The sequence below is a fragment of the Heterodontus francisci genome, chromosome 10, assembly GCF_036365525.1.
Source record: "Heterodontus francisci isolate sHetFra1 chromosome 10, sHetFra1.hap1, whole genome shotgun sequence".
In the NCBI taxonomy this organism is placed as follows: Eukaryota; Metazoa; Chordata; class Chondrichthyes; order Heterodontiformes; family Heterodontidae; genus Heterodontus; species Heterodontus francisci.
The window spans coordinates 70,274,596-70,295,447 of record NC_090380.1 but is presented as its reverse complement, the minus strand read 5'-3'; the positions used below and the strand labels follow the sequence as shown (position 1 = coordinate 70,295,447).

At 41.8% G+C, this 20,852-nt stretch overlaps 1 protein-coding gene across 5 annotated transcripts in view; it reads left to right on the top strand.

Moving 5' to 3' along the window:
* nme7 (NME/NM23 family member 7) overlaps positions 1 to 20,852 on the top strand; it is a 321,021-nt gene that overhangs the window by 51,219 nt on the left and 248,950 nt on the right. For all 5 annotated transcript variants that reach the window (XM_068040700.1, XM_068040699.1, XM_068040698.1 and 2 more), the window contains exons 2-4: positions 3,933 to 4,040; positions 8,331 to 8,497; positions 12,685 to 12,795. In XM_068040700.1, the coding sequence (XP_067896801.1) occupies positions 3,933 to 4,040; positions 8,331 to 8,497; positions 12,685 to 12,795 (386 nt within the window). The remainder of the gene's footprint in view (positions 1 to 3,932; positions 4,041 to 8,330; positions 8,498 to 12,684; positions 12,796 to 20,852) is intronic.

Here is a 20,852-nt window from a genome sequence, read left to right as displayed (position 1 = left end):
TTTCCTTTGTTACAAGCTCCAATTATTTCCTGCTTAATGCTATGCCCACCAGTATAACTACTTCTAGGCAGCCAAAAACTACTCCTCCAATGATTTCTGACCCTTGTTATTTCTAATCTCTCCCCATACTTTCTACTTTCTGTGCTAAGATCCTTTCTCACCACTGTCCTTATGTCATCCTTTACTGTCAGGACTACTACCCTCCTTTTCCATTCTGTCTGTCTTTTTGAAATATTGTGCAAACTTGGAATATTTATTTACCAACCTTCGTCTCCTTGCAACCATGGGTCGAGTTTTATGCTGGCGGCAGGGGTCTCGACGTCGGGGGAAACCGACACCGAGATCCCCGCATCGCCTCTTGTATTGATGGCCCACCGGATTTAGTGCCAATCAGACACTTAACTTGACAGCAATGGGCTTTCTGTAGGATTTAGGATCCCGTCGCTGGAAGTCCTGGCCTTGCAGAGCTGCTGGCCAATGAGAGGCAAGCAGCTGCAGTGCCACCATGGATGCTGTGGCCACTGCTGTAGCTGCAGCGACCAGGCACCGAGGAACGGCGCTGGAACCGGGCTTAAGGTAGGTCAGGGTGGGAGAGGTCCTACGAGGTGGGGATCGCGGGGGGGCAGGGGTTCGGTGGTCGGCAGCAAGGGCAGGGGGTTGTCCTTCAGGACCTCCCCCCACCCCACCATTGCTGGGTCACTTCTTCATGCACTAAATGCCTTTGAACCTGGAAGCTCCCCACATGATTTTTCGTGCTGTGCTCCATCACTCTCTATCACTCTCTATCACTCTGTATCACTGCTGCTGTTCCATTTCAGCCCCTGGTGCCTGGGTGGCTGCTGTTCATTGGTGCTGTACTGAAATTTTCAGGGAATTGGTGTTGTAAGCCCAATATAACGTTACATTTACCAGGCTGTATTTGCGTAAAATCATTGAATGATACAGCACAGAATGTGGCTATTTAGCCCATCATGCAAGCTCTGCATAGCATTGAGATTTTTTCCTCAGGAAGTATTTATCCAATTCTCTTTTGAAAGCTATTCAAGAAACTGCTTCCACCAGCCTTTCAGGTAGTGCATTCCAAATCATCATGCTTAAATGGACAATTTCACCACAACATTAAAAAAATGCGTTGCTGTTACAGATGTTCTCCCATATTCAGTATAACTGGTTGCTTCTGTAAGAAAACCTTGGATATCATCAAAGTAATAAATTAGTAATGTAGCTGCGTGTCATGGACTTAATATAGTTGACAAGCCTGTAGTCCCTGTAGTGCTTGATACTAACATTAAAAAGTGATACCTCACTCACTGTTCCAGACTTCAAAGGATTTCTGCAGAAGCAAAATACTGTAGATATTGGAAAACTGGAATAAAAATAGAAAGTGTTAGAAATGCTCAGCAGGTCAGGCAATGTCTGTGGAAAGAAAACAGTGTTAATGTTTCAGGTTGATGACCTTTCAACGAAACTGGAAAAAAACTAGAGATGTAACCGGTTCTATGCAAGTACAGAGGCAGGAAAAGGGTGGAATGGAAAGAACAAAAGGAAAGGTTTGTGATCGGTGAAAGGCAGGAGAGATTAAATGATCAAAGAGATGATGGTGGAAGGCAAAAGGAGATGGTAATGGGACAAATCAAGCAGCAAAAATTGGTTCCAGATAAGGTGTAAATTGGAATAGTGGAATCATCATCAATAGCTGCCCCCCCCCAAAAAAAGGGGCAGAGGTTATGATCTGAAATTGTTGAACTCAATGTTGAGTTCGGAAGTTCAGAAATGCCTAATTGAAAGATGAGATGCGGATTTGAACTGAGGCTGAGGACATGAATGGGTGTGGAGTAGAACATTAAAATGACTGTTGACAGAGGATCAGGTCACACTTGCCGACTGAATGGAGGTGCTCCACAAAGTAGTCATCTGATCCGCATTCAGTATCTCCAACATAAAGGAGACTGTATCGTGAGCAGTGAATACAGGGTACTACATTGAAAGAAGTGTAAATAAATTGCTGCTTCACCTGGACTAAGTGTTTGGGTCACGGACAGTGGCAAGGGAGGAGGTAAAAATGCAGTTGTTACATCTCCTGCGCTTGCCTGGACGATGTTGGCAGTGATGGAAGAGTGGACCAGGGTGTCGTAGAGGGCATGATCCCTTCAGAAAGCTAAAAGGGGAGGGGATGATATGTTTGATGGTGGAAATAGTGGAGGATGACCTGTTGAATGTGGAGACTAGTGGGGTAGAAGGTGAGAACAAGTGGAACCCTATTGTGGCTTTGAGAGGGAGGGGAATGGGTGAGAGAAGAAATTTAGGAAATGGAACAGACATGATTAAGGGTTCTGTCAACCACAGCGGAGGGAAATTCTCGTTGAGGAAAAAGGAAGACATATTGCAAGTGCTGGTATGCAAAGTGGCTTCAGCAGGACAGATGCAACGGAGACACAAAAACTGGGAGAATGGAATAGCGTCTTTACAATAAGCAGGATGGGAGGAAATGTAGACAAGGTAGTTGTGGGAGTCAGTAGGCCACTATTTCAAGCATTTTCTATTGTTTTATTTCGAAGGACGTCTACCTTGCTATGGCTGAAAGCCAATTCTGACAGCTCCTCCCTACCTCCACTGGATCATGATCCCAATGCTGAATACCACACCATCATTTATTGACCATTATTGTTCACATCTTGGTCCTTAAAACTACTCTCCCCCACAATCTCATAGACCCCAATTCCACATAACCACTTCTGCCTCATCCCAAAGATTTGCAGATAGGACTGTTTTGGTATACCTGTCATTTCAGTATGTTCTTCCCAGAGTTTATTTCTGCTCATCTCAACTTCATCTTTTTCCGCCTTTGCAAATCCTTCCCTACCTACAACTGCACCTGTTCCGTTGCTGTCCACACTAACGAATTGCAGTTTTCTGGCCTATTGACTATGGATGTGCAGTAACTCTGCACCTTCATCCCTCTCTCAGACATTCTGCAGGCCCTCTGTTTCTTCCTTGAGAAGCAGCCCAAAAAACCTCCAAACACCATTCTCCTTTGCCTGACTTATGCTGAATCTGTGCTCACCTTGAACAACTTTTCCTTTATCTGGAGGATGTGAGTGGAGTTGAAGGTGACAGTATGGGAAAATAAAGGGTTTGTAGCTGTGCTTGCCTTTTTATTCTTTGTTCCGGTCATCTCCCTAATTTCTTCTGTTGTATTAATGTCGGTGCTATTTGCTGTTCTCGCCATTGACATCTATTGCAAGGCTGTGGTGCCTTGTAAATGGACAGGAAAACATGGTTTGGGGTCACATCTGGGCAAGTGAGAACTGTACCTTGTGTTTTTCTAGTAGCTGGGATATTGATGGAGGTCTGGATATAAGCAGTCCATTGGCTTTTTTTTTGTGAAGTCACAAGGTTGGTGACAGTTGGACATAAAGTACAATAAAAAGAGAAAGTATTGCATAAAAGAGTAATATTTAATTCGCTTTACATTGGCAAAGTAAAATTGAAATTAAGATAGATGTATTTCAATTTAGAGTGTCTATAGAAATTACTGGTGGATTACCTGTGGCATTGCTCAGAGATTTGTATGGCTGGTGATCTTAACTCTGTGCTACTTAATATACTCCTGCAATGTGTAGAGGATGGGAAATAATGGTTGCCTACCTCATAAGGTAGTCTTCATTCTTTTTGTAATAATCTCCCATGCAGCACAATAATTCTGACAGCGTATTTTTGTGGGCATTAATGTTATGTAGTTTGTTAGATCTAATTTAGATTTTGGTTAAAATTTGCATAAATAGTAGTATACTGTTACATTTCACTACTGCTTTAGGAACTTAAGGAATTAATTATGAAAGTAACAGTTTATAAATGACAGCAACAACTGAAAAAGTTTGTGTTGTTAATGTCTTCTATCTGTGTTTTTTTTTTCTCCCCTTCCCTTTTAGGATCACGAAGAAAAATTTTCATTTATAGCAGAATGGTATGATACAAGTGCTAGTTTAATTCGGCGTTACCTATTTCTGTTTTATCCAAAAGATGGATCTATTGAAATGGTAAGAGTTTTGTTTGTTTCTTGGTGCTGTTTTTTTAATCAATCCCTGGTCTCCGCTATGGTGGCCAATATTGGCTTTGGCGGGCAGTAGCAGAACTTCAATTTGTCTCAGTATGTAAGTGAATGGAATGCTGAAACAAAATATCCATATAAAGCTATATTTCAAAGTTACATGTACAGTGGAAGCTTCATTATTAAGCCTTACACAAAACATCACTCCATTGCACAGCTTCTCTTTGTTATTTGTGTTTCATTTTTTTTTCTTGGAGTTTATCTCCCTTTCTTGATCAACTATAACAACACTTTTTAAGTTATGACCATTGTATTAATTTCTGTATCTAGGAACTCATGATTATCTGTCAATTTTGTTATCCTTTAGGGATTCTTCAATAAATTTTGGATGATTGAGGTTTCAATGCATTGATGTATAGTATAAGACTGAAATTGAATTTAAAAACATTGATAATCCAACTGTTTTATGAATACTCTTCAGAAAATATACCCTGTCATCCTTTTGTGCTGTGCAAGAATCTAAACTACATAGTTAATTTTAATGCCCTATAAAATGGTCTTGTAAAGCCACTCACTTACTTGGGGGGAAAAAAAGCTACGAGGGATGAGCAATAAATGTGGCCTTACCATTGCTGCTCACATCCCGAGAACATAAAGCAAACCTTAATTTAATGAATATTATTTTTGCTTTGCACTTACTGAGACTTGCCCTTGATTTATGCTAAGTGTTAATGTCTCACCCAATCTGAAGATCTTCAGACTAAACAGTCAGGTTGACTTAAGGGCTGTTATGGCTTTTCTCATGGGAATACCTATCCATATTGTTATGGAGGAGAAGGAAGTGCAGCAGCATTTCGAGAAAATGAGAATTGGGTATAATGACAGATGATTGCATCCTACTTGACATTTATCTCTCCCTTCTAAAGAGTCTACAGACAGCATAGGTTTATGAGGACCGCCTCTGAGGAGCTCTGTGCCAGAAGGGTTCTGTAATTGGCCATCTTTTGTGACCTTCTGAGTGAAGATCTGAATCCATGCTTATTTGCAGAATTGTTCTGTCTGATTATGATGATCACCACTGTCTTCAACTTTTATGGCTTAGGCTCCTCAAGCAACCACAAAGGATCTCTGCAACATAAGTTGTGGAGCATTTATCTGTTTATGTATGATGCATTGTATATACAAAATAAAAATAGTAGCTTTAAATAGTCTAAGTAATAAATGTTTGCTAGAGCTGACAATTAAACGTAAAGGACAAAAGTACTTATACAGTTAGAATTTAGGTTGAATTTTTGGACTGAAGAAGAGTACCTATTACTGCTTCTGAGCTTTATTACACTATAGATAGAATAAAAGTATTCTAAGATTCTACAGATTATAAATATTTCCCTTATCTAGTACAAATTAAGTTGTCTATGGACTTTCAAACTGGCACTATTTTGTATCTTTTCAGGTTCCTTGTACATGGATACTTAAAGTTTGAAGATGCGTAGTTTCCAACCTGGTGCTTTAGTTAATTTTGTAATTTTAGTTTTTCTTTAACCAAACAGAAATAGTTTATTTATTTCTTAAGCAAAGAATTTGCCTTTTTTTTTTAATCAAGATGCCCACTGTACCCAAGGGGAGACGAGAATGGAACAGTTTAATAGAACACATCAGTTGATGCTATTTTATATTTGTGAAAAATAACTATTTTATCCCAAGTGTTTCTGGTTTAAATCTAAATGAAACACGAGATAAAGCAACTGAGTTCTATCAGTTTTCCACTTTCGAGTTATTCTGCTCAAGCGCTATTATGGGACATGATGATCACTTAAGTATTATCTTTTCACACACCATGCATGCCCATTTTCTTTGTTCATTAAATACGATTTGGATTTAGACCAATTTGGTGAAATGCAGTTGTTATTCACAGATGGGGCAGGGAGCTTAAAATATCTAGTCTCTTGGAAGGATGAAATAGCTAATCGTTCTTTAATCCCTAGAAAATGGGATGATACAAATAGACTTTGAAATTGGATTTTCAGTACAGATCATTGCAATGCAATGTGATCAGCAGCTGCAACAGATCTTGTTGACTAAATCTGCATTATAGAGTCATTATAGCACAGAAAAAGGCCATTTGGACCATTGACTCCATGCCAGCTCTCTGTAGAGCAATCCAGTCAGTCCCATTTCCCTGCTCTATCCCCATAGCCCTGCAAGTTTATTTCCCTTAAGTGCCTCTTCAATTTCCTTTTGAAATCATTGATCATCTCTGCTTCCATCACCCTCATAGGCACCACATTCCAGGTCATTACCATAGAGCCGTAGAAAGGTTGCAGCACAGAAAGAGGCCATTCAGCCCATCGTGTCTGCGCCAGCTGAAAAACTAGCCGTGCATTTTAATCCCACCTTCCAGCACCTGTTGTGTAACCTTGCAGGCCACAGCACTTCAGGTGCAGGTCCAGGTTCCTTTTAACTGAGTTGAGGGTTTCTGCCTCTACCACTGATCTTGGCAGTGGATTCCAGACACACAGTAACCTCTCTGCTAATGGAAACAGGTCCTTCCTGTCTACTCTATCGAGGCCTCTCATTATTTTGTACACCTCAGTTAAGCCACCTGTCAGCCTCCTATTTTCTAAGGAAAACAACCCTCGCCTATCCAATCTTTCCTCATAGCTGCAATTTACAAGCCCTGGCCACATTCTTGTAAATCTTCTCTGTACTCTCTCCATAACAATTATGCCCTTCCTGTAATGTGGTGACCAGAACTGTATGCAATACTCCAGCTGTGGCCTAACCAATGTTTTATACAGCTCTAGCTTTACATCCCTGCTTTTGTATTCTATATCTCAGCCAATAAAGGAAAGCATTCCATAGGCCTTCTTCACTTATATATCTGTCCTGCCACATTCAGGGACCTGTGGACATGCACTCCAAGGTCTCTCACTTCCTCTAACCCCTCACAGTTTCCTCCCATTTATTATGTATTCCCTTGCTTTGTTTGCCCTCCCCAAATGCATTACCTCACGCTTCTCCGGATTGAATCCCATTTGCCATGTCTCCACCCACTCAACCAAACCATTGATATAATTCTGGAGTCTACAGCTATCCGCTTCACTATCAACTACATGGCCAGTTTTTGTGTCATCAGCAAATTTCCCAATCATGCTTCCCACATTTAAGTCCAAATCATTAATATATACCACAAACAGCAGGGGCTCCAACACTGAGCCCTACAGAATGACACTGGAAACCGCATTCCATTCGCCACTTGCTGCGTAAAAAAAAAAGTTCTTCCTTATCCTGTTTTCCCCCCCCCCCACCCCCACCACCTCCGTATTTCATGCCCAAAACCTAATATCTGTGTCCTCTAGTCCTTGTATCTTCATTAGTTCTCATACCAACTTGAAGCAGAAGAATGCCTTACAGTTTTGTCCATATTTAACAGTGGCAACTCCTACTAATTGCACTAAAATAGCCATGATCCTATGGGACCAATACTATGATGTTTGGGCAGTGGTACCCCATATTATTGCCACTCTAAGCAGAGCTATCCTGTTGTGCACCAGGTCTCTGATTCTTCTCTGGATATTCCCCTACCCCAACCCTCTTGATGTTCATGGTCTATTTGGAGCCTAAATCTGACTTTGTACCCAGTTTTTTGCCCCCTATTATGCAGACTGGATTTAGACTGCCTACTTTCTATGTCACTTTGTTAACTGATGAAGGGTCTGATGAAGGGTCACTGACCTGAAACGTTAACTCTGTTTCTCTCTCCACACCTGCTGCCAGACCTGCTGAGTATTTCTAGCATTTCTTGTTTTTATTTCAGATTTCCAGCACCTGCAGTATTTTGCTTTTATTTCAGTATTCTGCATGTTTTGTCTACTGTGGAATGAAGCATCTAACAAACCAAACCAGACGATATCTGGTCTGCTTTCACAGATATTAAAGCAATTAATGTGTTTCAGTAACTGAGAGCCAGTCCAGATCACAAGGGAATGTCATTGTTACACTCCTGAATCTCACCACTGCAGGAGTCGACTTCTGTTTATTTAGAAAAAAACAGGTAACCATATTCTTAGGGGAGTGATTGATGCCACTGCACTGGTGTAGATGTCTGTGGCAGACTGGCAATTTTTAGCAGTCAGTCTCAGTCTTTTTTTTCTATTAACATGAACACTTGTTTGTGGAAAGTTTGTATTTTTCCATGTGCTTCTATTTTGACCTTTTTTAGGTTTGTTTTATTTTGCGAATAGATGTATTGATGGTGCCCATTCTTGCCATTTTACAGTTTGACATAAAGAACCATCGTACCTTTCTGAAACGGACTAAATATGAAAAATTGCGGGCTGAAGACTTGTTCGTTGGCAGCATAATTACTGTATATGCTCGTCAGCTCCATTTGGTAGGCTTTGGGGACCAATACACAGCTCTCAAACTGGGAAGTAAAAAGCAAAAGTAAGAATTTAGTTCCTAAATATATTCAGAGTTCATGTGAATTACTGAAGGTGTACTTTGGGCCAACCTAGTCAAAGCAGTATTTAAATCTCTTTCATACATATAAGATTCTTGATTGTGAAATTGCCATTCCACCTAGTAATGCAGTGATAAAAAAGATCAACTTTTGACTGGGTGGTTCAAGTTTTAAACAGATCATCCATGATCTTATTTAATGATGGAGCAGGCTCGAAGGGCCGAATGGCCTACTTCTGCTCCTAATTCGTACGTTCGTATAAATCCATAATGTTGTAAATATGTGGACTATTTGTTTCTTGTACTCGAATTAGATATAGCTTTATGTAGTTAGTTCCTAGATAGCTGATTTGAATTCCAGATAGCCAAATCGATGTAAGTAGTTGTAATTTCCTATAAAGTGAAGAAACTGCTCTTAGTTGTCTATTGTGAACATTGAGCTATAAATATAGATTTTATGTGTTAGTTGTGTACTCACTAGAGAGAGATTTATAGTGAATCTGATCCAGGTTTGTAAAATTAAAGCCACAAAGATTGTATTTGACGTGATGGGGTCAGCTAGCACCAGCAGTCATTCACATGAAGTGAGGAAGTAGGGAGTGAAGTTGGATGTCCTTAAGTTTTGCATTTCTAGAGGACAGTTGACCTGTAGGACATGATCCAGGGGAGCTAATGTGGACTGATTTATCACAGTCCTTCAAGAAGACATTAGGTTGGATTTCTGCTAAACATGGTCTTGATATCATTTTGAAAGTGATAACTATGTGGTCGAGATATTTTTGCCAGAGGACTCTGGATTTGACGACAGGTCTACAGGAAGGGTATGGAGTTCAGTGCATAGGCATCTAATCTGTCTATGCATGGGGTGAGAAAGTATGACATAATGGATTTTCCTCATCCTGGTGTTGCGACCGAGACGGGAGAAGTGCAGTTTTTTTTAGTTCCACTTCTCCACAGGTCGCAGCATATGTTTAAGTGTTTATCCAGTTACCGATATGGTCAATCACAGACTCTATTTTTATTCCAGAATAAAATCATCAATCAGGTTTCTTAAACTGATAATTTTGTTGTTTATTAATTATAAAACAAAACTTAACCAGTAACAAAGCAAAGCATTAACACACAGATTGAAATATGAGAGTTCCCTTTTTACCTTAGCCCCTCCCTCTCCCTCTCCCTCTGCCTCCTGCCTCTGCCTCTCTCACACACATCCCAGTTAACTGAAAAATATAGAGATTTTATCTTTAGAGCTGTGTTACAGAAAAAAAGACAAACAAGAATACTTTGGACAAATACTTGCTAATTCTTGAAGAAAAAAAAGATATGGAAAGATGTTAGTCACCCCTTTTTCATTTGGCATCCCAAATGCGCGTAGACGGCTGTCACTGGGATCTTTCTATAATAGTTCTTTTCAGGTGACGTTGAAGATCATATTGGCAGGCTTTCCAAGAGAAATGCAACATCAGGTGTTTCTCACAGGCTTTTCAGGAGAAATCAGCATCACTTTCTGTATTTCTTACACTTGATTCTCAGGAAATTCTCCAAAAGACTGAAGAGGGCGCTGATGGTGACTGGTTATTGCTCTCTTGGCTGGTTTTCTCCAACTGCCTTCAAAACAGTTCACACCCCAACACACTGTCCAAAGCAAAACCAAAAACAATATCTCAAGAGTCAAGCCTCCTGACCTCTATAAATCTTGACCTGTCACTTCTCTGTAAACATCTCCCCCAAGTCAAAAAGCCACTGCTGGGTATTTATCTAAAGACAGGTGACTTCCAGTGAATGTTGTTTTCTAACAAGACCTCTTGGTGTCCTTTCAGTGACCCCAGTGAAAAAAAAACATGGAATCCTTTTCAGTTTCCCAGATAAAACACTGTCCATAATTCTAAAATACATGAGTCCTCAAAAAAAACTTAACAAAAGTATAGAACCACTGTCATAGCACTGGATACATAAACATAAGTGTGACATTTTACACATGGCTAAGAACCATTTCCTTCTATATATAGGGTTTTTTTCCACTGCTTTATTTATATGGTTGGCAAACTTTGTGTTGCACGAAAGCAGAGTTTTTGTCCTGTGGCAAATAGAACTTTATTTGAGAAATATCTAGAGCTAAACTCTTGCATCATCAGATTTTAACTGGAAGGCTACAGATGGGATATCTGGACTGAAGATCCAATAATCTATTGAACCCAAGCTAATCAAATTATTAATTTTTTGGAAGGATTTTATTTGTTAACTCCAGCTCATTCCAATCAAATAGTGTTGTGATTTCAATTATTGTCAGATATTTCTAATTTCTAACATCTCACCAACCCCAACTCACTCATTTTTAGGGTATAAAATTCATCTGTATATTTCTGTAAAGTGAAAACTATCTTGTGACATTGCTCGTAGTAAACGTTATGTTATGCAATATATCATGTCATATGTATTTGTATTATCTTTGTGTTATATTTGTGTTTGATCTGGTGTCTTTGTTGTTTTCTATTGTTTTCTATTATTTACAATTTCTGTGTGTGATTTTCTTGTTGTTAGTATCTTGTTTTTATTGATGCTTTTAGGTTTTGTCTGTTTTTGTTCCCAGTCTGACAGTGCCTCCATTTCAAAATTCTAATCCTTTGTTTCAAATGCCTCCATGACCTCGCCCTTCCCTATCTCTGTAATCTCCTCCAGTCCCACAACTCCCTTCGGTCTCTATGCGCTTCCAGTTCTGGCGCCTTGTAGTTTTAACCACAGTGAACTCTTGAAATGTCTGTGTTGTAATTGCTGTTGTGGAGGAAACTGGTGGGGAACCTGAATAGCGGGCATTGCAGTGATACCTGGTAAAAATTATTGAACCTGGCATTACCTTCCTCTAAAGTGTAATTTCTTAGGATTATCAATGCCACAACATTATTCTAAAATCATGATAATAGGCAATGAATGTGACAAACAGGAAGCCTCTGGAATTTTTATACATTACTATCAGAGCTCCTGTGATGTTGCTCACAATAAGTTGGACGTTTTGTAAGAACAAAGTTGTTACACCAAGTTGTTCTACTAGGGAAACTGACATCAGTATTGAAGATAGTGCTGTTAGCACTGGGAAGAGGGTCCAGAGATTGACATTATTGTGATAGCATCTAGTAGTATTCTGAAGAGGTTTAAAGAGTCTAGGAACACTGGGAGAGAGATCCTTGATTTTGGAGTCAGGGAGCACTGAGAATGTAATGGCGTGGTTTGTAAACACTGAGTTGAGAGTGGAGGAGTCTGGAGATGGAGGAGGTGATGTTGGTGGTGTGTGGGGTTGTGCAGGTGGTGTCCTGGTATCAAGCAGACCTGAGGAGGTTTTTGAGCATGGATGGTACAGAATCTAGCAATTTTGGGCTTTCAGGGATCTGGCATTATTTGGAGAAGCAAGGTCTAACAGCTTTGTTGTGGAGAGGAGCCTAGAAGAATTGTTACTGTTGTTCCTTTCTGAGCCATCAAGCCCCAACCCCCTCCATTAGGTTTCTGCTGGTCAGCCTCCTCCTTTGACTGATATTTGCCACATTTTGCATTCTCAAGTATTTTCATCCCTTTCCCCTTCTCTATTCTTTCCCGAGATTCTTGATAAGCAAGGGGGTGGAAGGTTATCGGGGGTAGGTGGAAATGTGGAGTAATCAGTTCAGCTGAACTTATTAAATGGCGGAGCAGGCTCGAGAGGTCAAGTGACCTACTCATGCTCCTAATTCGTATGTTCGTATATCAACTGGTTCCTGTCTTTGTTTATAGCAATAACAAAAATAATTGAAAATCTGAAATAAAAGCAGAAAGTGCTAGAAATACATATTGGCTCCATTAGCTCTGAAAAAATAAAAAAATTGGTTAATGTTTCTCACTCGACGTTTCGAGCATTCATAAAAAATTCTATATTTGTAATCAGTTGACCTAGAAGATTTGTTGCCTCTTCAACAGATATACGTTGGATTTGACTTCCATGTCTTGTGCCTCTCAGACTGAAACATAGAATCTAAATTTGTAATAACTATTTTGTTGGTACTGGTGGCAACAGCAATGGCACATCATTTGTCCTTCAGTAGCAGATTTGTATTTGGGATTTTTTTTATTACTTGGCTAAAATTCAAAGTGTTTTGTCCTGGATATTGAACAACTTTTTTTTTTGTCCCTGTTGTTTTTCTTTTCAGGACACTAGGTGTAATAAAGCCAAGTTCTGATGTTAAATTGGGGAAATTGATTGACCAGCTTTACAGCTCGGGGCTGGTAATAAGCAAGGCAAAAATGACCAACCTAACAAGGTAAGTAGTTTACTATTGTTTCAACCAATGCTTTTAAAATCTCTTGATCTGTTGAATTTCAAAACTTTCTTTGTAGAGCAATACCTCTGTGCTAATTACTGGAAGCTTCTTTAGAAAAAATATGAGTGATGTCCCATGGCATTGTTCGCAGTTGAATGCCACTCTGTGGCAGTCACAGAACAGGCACTGCGAGCTCTTGTCCGTGGGCATGAGGTATATATAAACTTTTACAGTGTATATTTATTTACCTTTGGATGTCACTGTGTAAGTTGCTGCCCTCTATCCATGTAATGTGTTCTATTTTGATGTAACTGTGTCTGCTTCTTTCCCACTCTCTAAATCTCTGTTGTTCACTCCTCTCATTTTATGACTCTCACACACCCTTCTGGTTATCTCTCTGACTTCTATTCAACTGTTTCTTTCACTCTATCATTTATTCCTCTATTCAAGTACTCTTTGCATGATTAGACCCTGGAGCAGGTGGCAATATCTGCATTGATGGTGGATAGTACGAGGATTGTGCAGGAAGAGCTGATATTTGTGAGCTGTTGCAGCATATGAGAATTTGGGAGGGAGGGTTGGGGCTAGACAGGAATTGTGAACTTAGAGGCTTGAGGCTTGGGTTAATGATACTTAGTGAAGGTGATGAGCTGCTATGAGGAATTGTGAGGAATGGAGGTCTGGGGCTGGAGTCTGGTTTAGGAAACAGGATTTTGCAGTACTGGCGGGTTTGCTGGCAGTTGGACAGCAATGGGGCTGTTGTCTGAAGGAACAATATTGAGATCTTGGATCTTTGAGAATAACGGCTGGAAAGCAGATTGAATTGGAATGCACTTGGGTGCTAGGTTTTGGTTGAAACCCCTGAGCAAATGGAAGATGGCGTAGGCTGCAGTCTAGGTGTTCAGTGTAGGAATTGCCCAGCAGCAAAGGGCAAGCCTGAATCTGGCAGTAATTAGGAGTGAAGGAAAAGGACACAATCAGTGGAGTGCAACTGAGGGCTGGGAGCAGATCTACCAGTGCCTAGGCATCAGGAAAATGAAAGGCTCCTGGGAATGGGACTATCAGAGGAAGCTGCAACCAGGGAGTGGAAATGCCAGAGACCAAGGGGAGCAGAGGCTGCCTACGACAGTGTGGGAGCAACCAAAGTAATGGAGCAGGAACTCAGGCAGGTTGGCAGAAATCTTGGTTTAATCACTATTGAAATCAGTAATTTGTTAATCACCCTATTCTTACCCTTTGTTGTATCTGTCAGCTTATTGACTTAATGATCTTGAGAGTTTCACTTAACTGATCAAACAAGTTGACATCATGCGATATTTCAACATTATTGTAGGGAATAAAATTAAGGGAAAAGCTCTATATGCTGGAAATCTTGAATAAAACAGAAAAGGCTGCACATTTCAGATGATCAGTCAGCATCTGTAGAGAAAAGAACAGTTATGTTATTTTGTGGATGTATCCTTTATTAGTCTGGGTTCTAGATACCTGAGCTTGGATTTTAGCAGCAAAGCAAGGGGGTTCGCCACTGACCTTGAAGAAAGCTACCAATAAAGATCTAGTGATCTCTGTGGTGGAAATTTCCCCTTTCCCAATGGAAGTTAAATCTGGTGCCAACTCGAGGGCATGTCTTAGCATGCAGTGATGTCAGCATGCATGTAGGCAACCAATCAAATTGAAGTATTCACAAACAGCAAACCACTCAAAATTCTTCACTTAATTTAAATTTTCAGATAGAGTCATACATTTATTTCACTATCGGGGTGGAAGCTAAATTAAAGATAAACAGACTTTTAAAAAATATTGTTAAAAATATGTGGAATTTGTAATCATTGTGGAAAAAATTGACATTCCACAAATATAAAACTAGCTGTTCAGGGCCAGTAAGGGTGTTTAGCAGTAAATATGGAGTTAATATACTGTTTAAAAACCCAGTTACATGTCATTCAATAAAGTGTAACTTTCACCACAGTTTTACAGTGAGACTAACTGGGTTCGAGTGGAAGTTCTCATCAATTCATGTTTGCAAAGGAAATAGCAGTTAGTGGGAACCTTTACAGTGCATTCTATGGAGGAGCGAGTAGACAAGCTGGATTTCCATGTTATTCTGTGCATGACTAACCTCCCGGAATTGCTGTCAGTTTCAGTGAAGTAACGACGGTGACACTGACTGTTTCGCTGTTGTTACCGTAGCAAAATCTGGGCAATTATCTCTGGCCACCTTCGTCTATTTGTAATTGTAAACACACTGTGTTTTGAGCTCCCCCTTGGTGAATCCTTGTTCACCATTTTCCAATTATAAGGCAAAGAAATGAGCACAACCAGGTTTTCTCAGGTTTAAAGAAGAAAAGTGAAATTTATTAAAACTCAAACATAAACTCTAATTCGGTTAACGCCTACAGATACATGCCGCGCCCCATGCTAGCATGTGTACGCGAGCGATATGCACATGCAAATAGAGACAGAAAAGAGCCGAAGAAAAAATAGAGAGGTTTGAGGCAATATCAGAAGAGTTTTTATTAGAACATTACAGCGCAGTACAGGCCCTTCGGCCCTCGATGTTGCGCCGACCTGTGAAACCATCTGACCTACACTATTCCATTTTCATCCATATGTCTATCCAATGACCACTTAAATGCCCTTAAAGTTGGCGAGTCTACTACTGTTGCAGGCAGGGCATTCCACGCCCCTACTACTCTCTGAGTAAAGAAACTACCTCTGACATCTGTCCTAAATCTATCACCCCTCAACTTAAAGCTATGTCCCCTCGTGTTTGCCATCACCATCCGAGGAAAAAGACTCTCACTATCCACCCTATCTAACCCTCTGATTATCTTATATGTCTCTATTAAGTCACCTCTCCTCCTTCTCTCCAACGAAAACACCCTCAAGTCCCTCAGCCTTTCCTCGTAAGACCTTCCCTCCATACCAGGCAACATCCTAGTAAATCTCCTCTGCACCCTTTCCAAAGCTTCCACATCCTTCCTATAATGCGGTGACCAGAACTGCATGCAATACTCCAGGTGCGGCCTCACCAGAGTTTTGTACAGCTGCAGCATGACCTCGTGGCTCCGAAACTCGATCCCCCTACTAATAAAAGCTAACACACCATATGCCTTCTTAACAGCCCTATTAACCTGGGTAGCAACTTTCAGGGATTTATGTACCTGGACACCAAGATCTCTCTGTTCATCGACACTACCAAGAATCTTCCCATTAGCCCAGTACTCTGCATTCCTGTTACTCCTTCCAAAGTGAATCACCTCACACTTCTCCGCATTAAACTCCATTTGCCATCTCTCAGCCCAGCTCTGCAGCCTATCTATGTCCCTCTGTACCCTACAACATCCTTCGGCACTATCCACAACTCCACCGACCTTCATGTCATCCGCAAATTTACTAACCCACCTTTCTACACCCTCTTCCAGGTCATTTATAAAAATGACAAACAGCAGTGGCCCCAAAACAGATCCTTGCGGTACATCACTAGTAACTAAACTCCAGGATGAACATTTGCCATCAACCACCACCCTCTGTCTTCTTTCAGCTAGCCAATTTCTGATCCAAAGCTCTAAATCACCTTCAACCCCATACTTCCATATTTTCTGCAATAGCCTACCGTGGGGAACCTTATCAAATGCCTTACTGAAATCCATAAACACCACATCCACTGCTTTACCCTCATCCACCTGTTTGGTCACCTTCTCGAAAAACTCAATAAGGTTTGTGAGGCACGACCTACCCTTCACAAAACCGTGCTGACTATCGCTAATGAACTTATTCTTTTCAAGATGATTATAAATCCTGTCTCTTATAACCTTTTCCAACATTTTACCCACAACCGAAGTAAGGCTCACAGGTCTATAATTACCAGGGCTGTCTCTACTCCCCTTCTTGAACAAGGGGACAACATTTGCTATCCTCCAGTCTTCCGGCACTATTCCTGTCGACAATGACGACATAAAGATCAAGGACAAAGGCTCTGCAATCTCCTCCCTGGCTTCCCAGAGAACCCTACGATAAATCCCATCTGGCCCAGGAGACTTATCTATTTTCACACTTTCCAAAATTGCTAACACCTCCTCCTTGTGAACCTCAATCCCATCTAGCCTAGTAGTCTGAATCTCAGTATTCTCCTCGACAACATTTTCTTTCTCTAGTGTAAATACTGACGAAAAATATTCATTTAACGCTTCACCTATCTCCTCTGATTCCACACACAACTTCCCACTACTATCCTTGATTGGCCCTAATCTAACTCTAGTCATTCTTTTATTCCTGATATACCTATAGAAAGCCTTAGAGTTTTCCTTGATCCTATCCGCCAATGACTTCTCGTGTCCTCTCCTTGCTCTTCTTAGCTCTCCCTTTAGATCCTTCCTGGCTAGCTTGTTACTCTCAAGCGCCCTAACTGAGCCTTCACGTCTCATCCTAACATAAGCCTTCTTCTTCCTCTTGACAAGTGCTTCAACTTCTTTAGTAAACCACGGCTCCCTCGCTCGACAACTTCCTCCCTGCCTGACAGGTACATACTTATCAAGGACAATCAGTAGCTGCTCCTTGAATAAGCTCCACATTTCGATTGTGCCCATCCGCTGCAGTTTCCTTCCCCATCCTACGCATCCTAAATCTTGCCTAATCGCATCATAATTTCCTTTCCCCCAGCTATAATTCTTGCCCTGCGGTATATACCTGTCCCTGCCCATCGCTAAGGTAAACCTAACCGAATTGTGATCACTATCACCAAAGTGCTCACCTACATCTAAATCTAACACCTGGCCGGGTTCATTACCCAGTACCAAATCCAATGTGGCATCGCCCCTGGTTGGCCTGTCTACATACTGTGTCAGAATACCTTCCTGCACACACTGGACAAAAACTGACCCATCTAAAGTACTCGAACTATAGTATTTCCAGTCAATATTTGGAAAGTTAAAGTCCCCCATAACAACTACCCTGTTACTCTCGCTCCTGTCGAGAATCATCTTCGCTATCCGTTCCTCTACATCTCTGGAACTATTCGGAGGTCTATAGAAGACTCCCAACAGGGTGACCTCTCCTCTCCTGTTTCTAACCTCGGCCCATACTACCTCAGTAGACGAGTCCTCAAACGTCCTTTCTGCCGCTGTAATACTCTCCTTGATTAACAATGCCACACCCCCCCCTCTTTTACCATCTTCTCTGTTCTGACTGAAACATCTAAATCCCGGAACCTGCGACATCCATTCCTGCCCCTGCTCTACCCATGTCTCCGAAATGGCCACACCATCGAGATCCCAGGTACCAACCCATGCTGCAAGCTCACCCACCTTTTTCCGGATGATCCTGGCGTTGAAGTAGACACACTTTAAACCAAGTTCTTGCTTGCCAGTGCCCTCTTGTTACTGTGCTTCGAGCTCACTGTAGTCCTTTTGTAGGTAGTTCTTGCTTTTCATTGGGGCCCAGTATTCTTCTTAAACGTTCACCGTAGGAGACTTTTCTTGCTTGGGGTTCGTATGTCTTCAATGGTTTCCAAAGCTTGTGAGAGCGAGATGAGAGCAGACAGGAGAGAGATGTTCTCAGTCCAGGAGCAAACAGCTTTCTGAGTTTAAAAACTCTGTGGCAAGTTCAAATTCAAAATACTCCAACTGCCAGTTAGTCATGTGACTAAACTGGTCTGACCAGGTCTTCTGTGTATTGGGATGCAGGGACTGGTTCCTTTGTTCCAACACTGTCTGCTAGTATGCAAAAAAGTTCTTTCCAGCGAGGGACCTGGCAATTCCTTGTGATAGGCCCTCTTTTCTTCCCAGCAACAATTTTAAGCTTTATTGGGGAATGAAACGCAATTTTAAAAAAACTTGACACATTTCATTACAAGATTTGAGAGAAAGATAAGATACTGAAAGAAAAACAATGTATTTCTCTCATTCATTTCTATTCATTCATCAATCTTAAGGCATATGAAAATTGTCTTTTCTGGGTGCCTGTGCTGCTTTAATTTCCCCTTTCTTTGGTATCCCAGAAGCCATGTGGTTCTTTGGGGAAGCTTTTCTTCAGTTTGCCCATTGCCATGACTGCCTAGGGTTTTTGTTCATGTTGAGGTCATTTTTTTTTTCAGGAGAGTTAGTGGTGAGCGGGTCTATCCTGAACTCTGAGTCATGCAAAGACTGTTGACTTCAGACCTCTGGCTGTGGGGAGGATTCTTTGTTAATCTCCCCATTGTTCTTTGGGACACTCCTACCTGCAGGTATTTGTGCAGACTTGACTGCACGCTCCTGTGACACTTCGAATAAGTGAAGCATCACCCTCACGGTTTCTGTGCTCCTACAGGTCTCTTTGTCTCTGCAGGTTTCTGTAAATGCTGTTTGCAACTCTGGTGGGGTGCTTCTAGGGTCTGCATTTACATAGGAGGATGTGGGTCTAACTTTTCACATTTTTCAGGGTTGGCTGACCTGACAGTAGGGGTTTTCATCTGGGATTCCTCTGAACCTCCTTTAACCTGCCCTCATGGTCACTTTTTCCCCTTCTCTTTCTAAACATTTGCCAGCCGTGTGCCTGCCTGTCCCCTTTTGTTCTCGGCAGGGGTCCCTTACAGTTCACCAGCTCTCTGCTGGAGGGTCCTCCTAACACCGGTACAGGACTTAGGGGTGCAGGTTTCATTGTAGGTTGGGGTTTCCCCTCAACCAGGCATATGAGACAATTCCAGAAGTACTCCACCACATATTTGTGGAGTTTTGGCCAGTCAAACTGCTGTCTTATGTAGGCTTTGGTCTTTTGTGTACTGGTATGTACAGCCACTGTAGTCTCATGGGCCCTTCTTAATATTTTTCCCCAATCCCTCTGTGGCACCACTAACTGCTGAACTACTGTCCACTCCTTGCCCTCAGGTCTGTGGGGAAAACTCCATTTCATCATCAGTACCTCATTCTTTAAATAGTAGCAATCAGGGACTCCCTCTCCTTCACTTTCAAATTGGGCAGCCTGTGCTAACTCTCGCAATACTGGGTCAGCTCGCTGAGCCTCAGCTAGGGAAAATCCATTTAATTCCTTCCCTGTGTCTCCTAACTATCCGAAGAAAGTCTCGGACAGGCTGTCCTGATGGTCATTTGCCTGATGTGCCAATTCAGTCTCCTCTGGGGGAGCTGGTTTGATCATGGCCTGATCCACTACACATTCAGGGAAACTGCAGGGAACTGTCTCCTGCCACTGCCCTGTCTCTCTGACCTCCTGTGGTCTTTCTTTCACTACTGGAGGGGCTATCACCTTCACCCCTGCCAGATCATTACCTAGGAGCAGATCAACCCCGTCCACAGGCAAACTAGGGACAATCCCTACCGTCACTGGTCCCGAAACTAGGTCGCACTCCAGGTGCACCCGGTGCACAGTTACAGGCATACACTGCCCTCCAATACCATTCACCACCATTTTGGCATTCACTGTACTCTCTGGGGGAAAGGTCAGGCCTTTTCCCAGTAAAGGGGATCTGGTGGCCCTGTGTCCCTGAGAATCACTATGGGCTTGCTTGGCCCACTCGAGGGGTATTGGGTTACTTTCCCTTCAGACACAAAACCCTGATAACTTTCAGGAATCTTATTAACTTTTCCTGCACTGGCGTAGTAAGCTTCCTGGGTTGCACTCTTACTGCAGTTCAAGCCACAGCTTGTTCTGCTGTGCTTTGCATCAAGTCCCGTCTTCACTAAGTGGGTGTGCCCTGATTAACCCTATTGGTTTTCCCTTTCGTTTGCAGCAGTTAGCTTTTAAATGCCCTGCCTTATTACAATGGAAGCACATAGGTCTCCGGGTCTCACTCTTGCTCACAGCACCTTCCTTTTTGGCTGGAGGAGGACCCCCTGTGTCTCCTGCTTTCCTTTCTCTCCCAGGACTGCCTGGGCAGAGATCACCTTCCCACCCTTTGTCCTTTTTGGATTTGTGGGGTTGATTGGAAAGTTTGTCCCCTGGGAAACCGGCTTATAAATTAAAGCAAACTCATCGGCCAGAACGGCCGCATGCTGGGCTCCCTGAACCCACTGCTTATCTACATGGATCTTTATTAAGAGTGGGAAAGAGCTTTTAAATTCCTA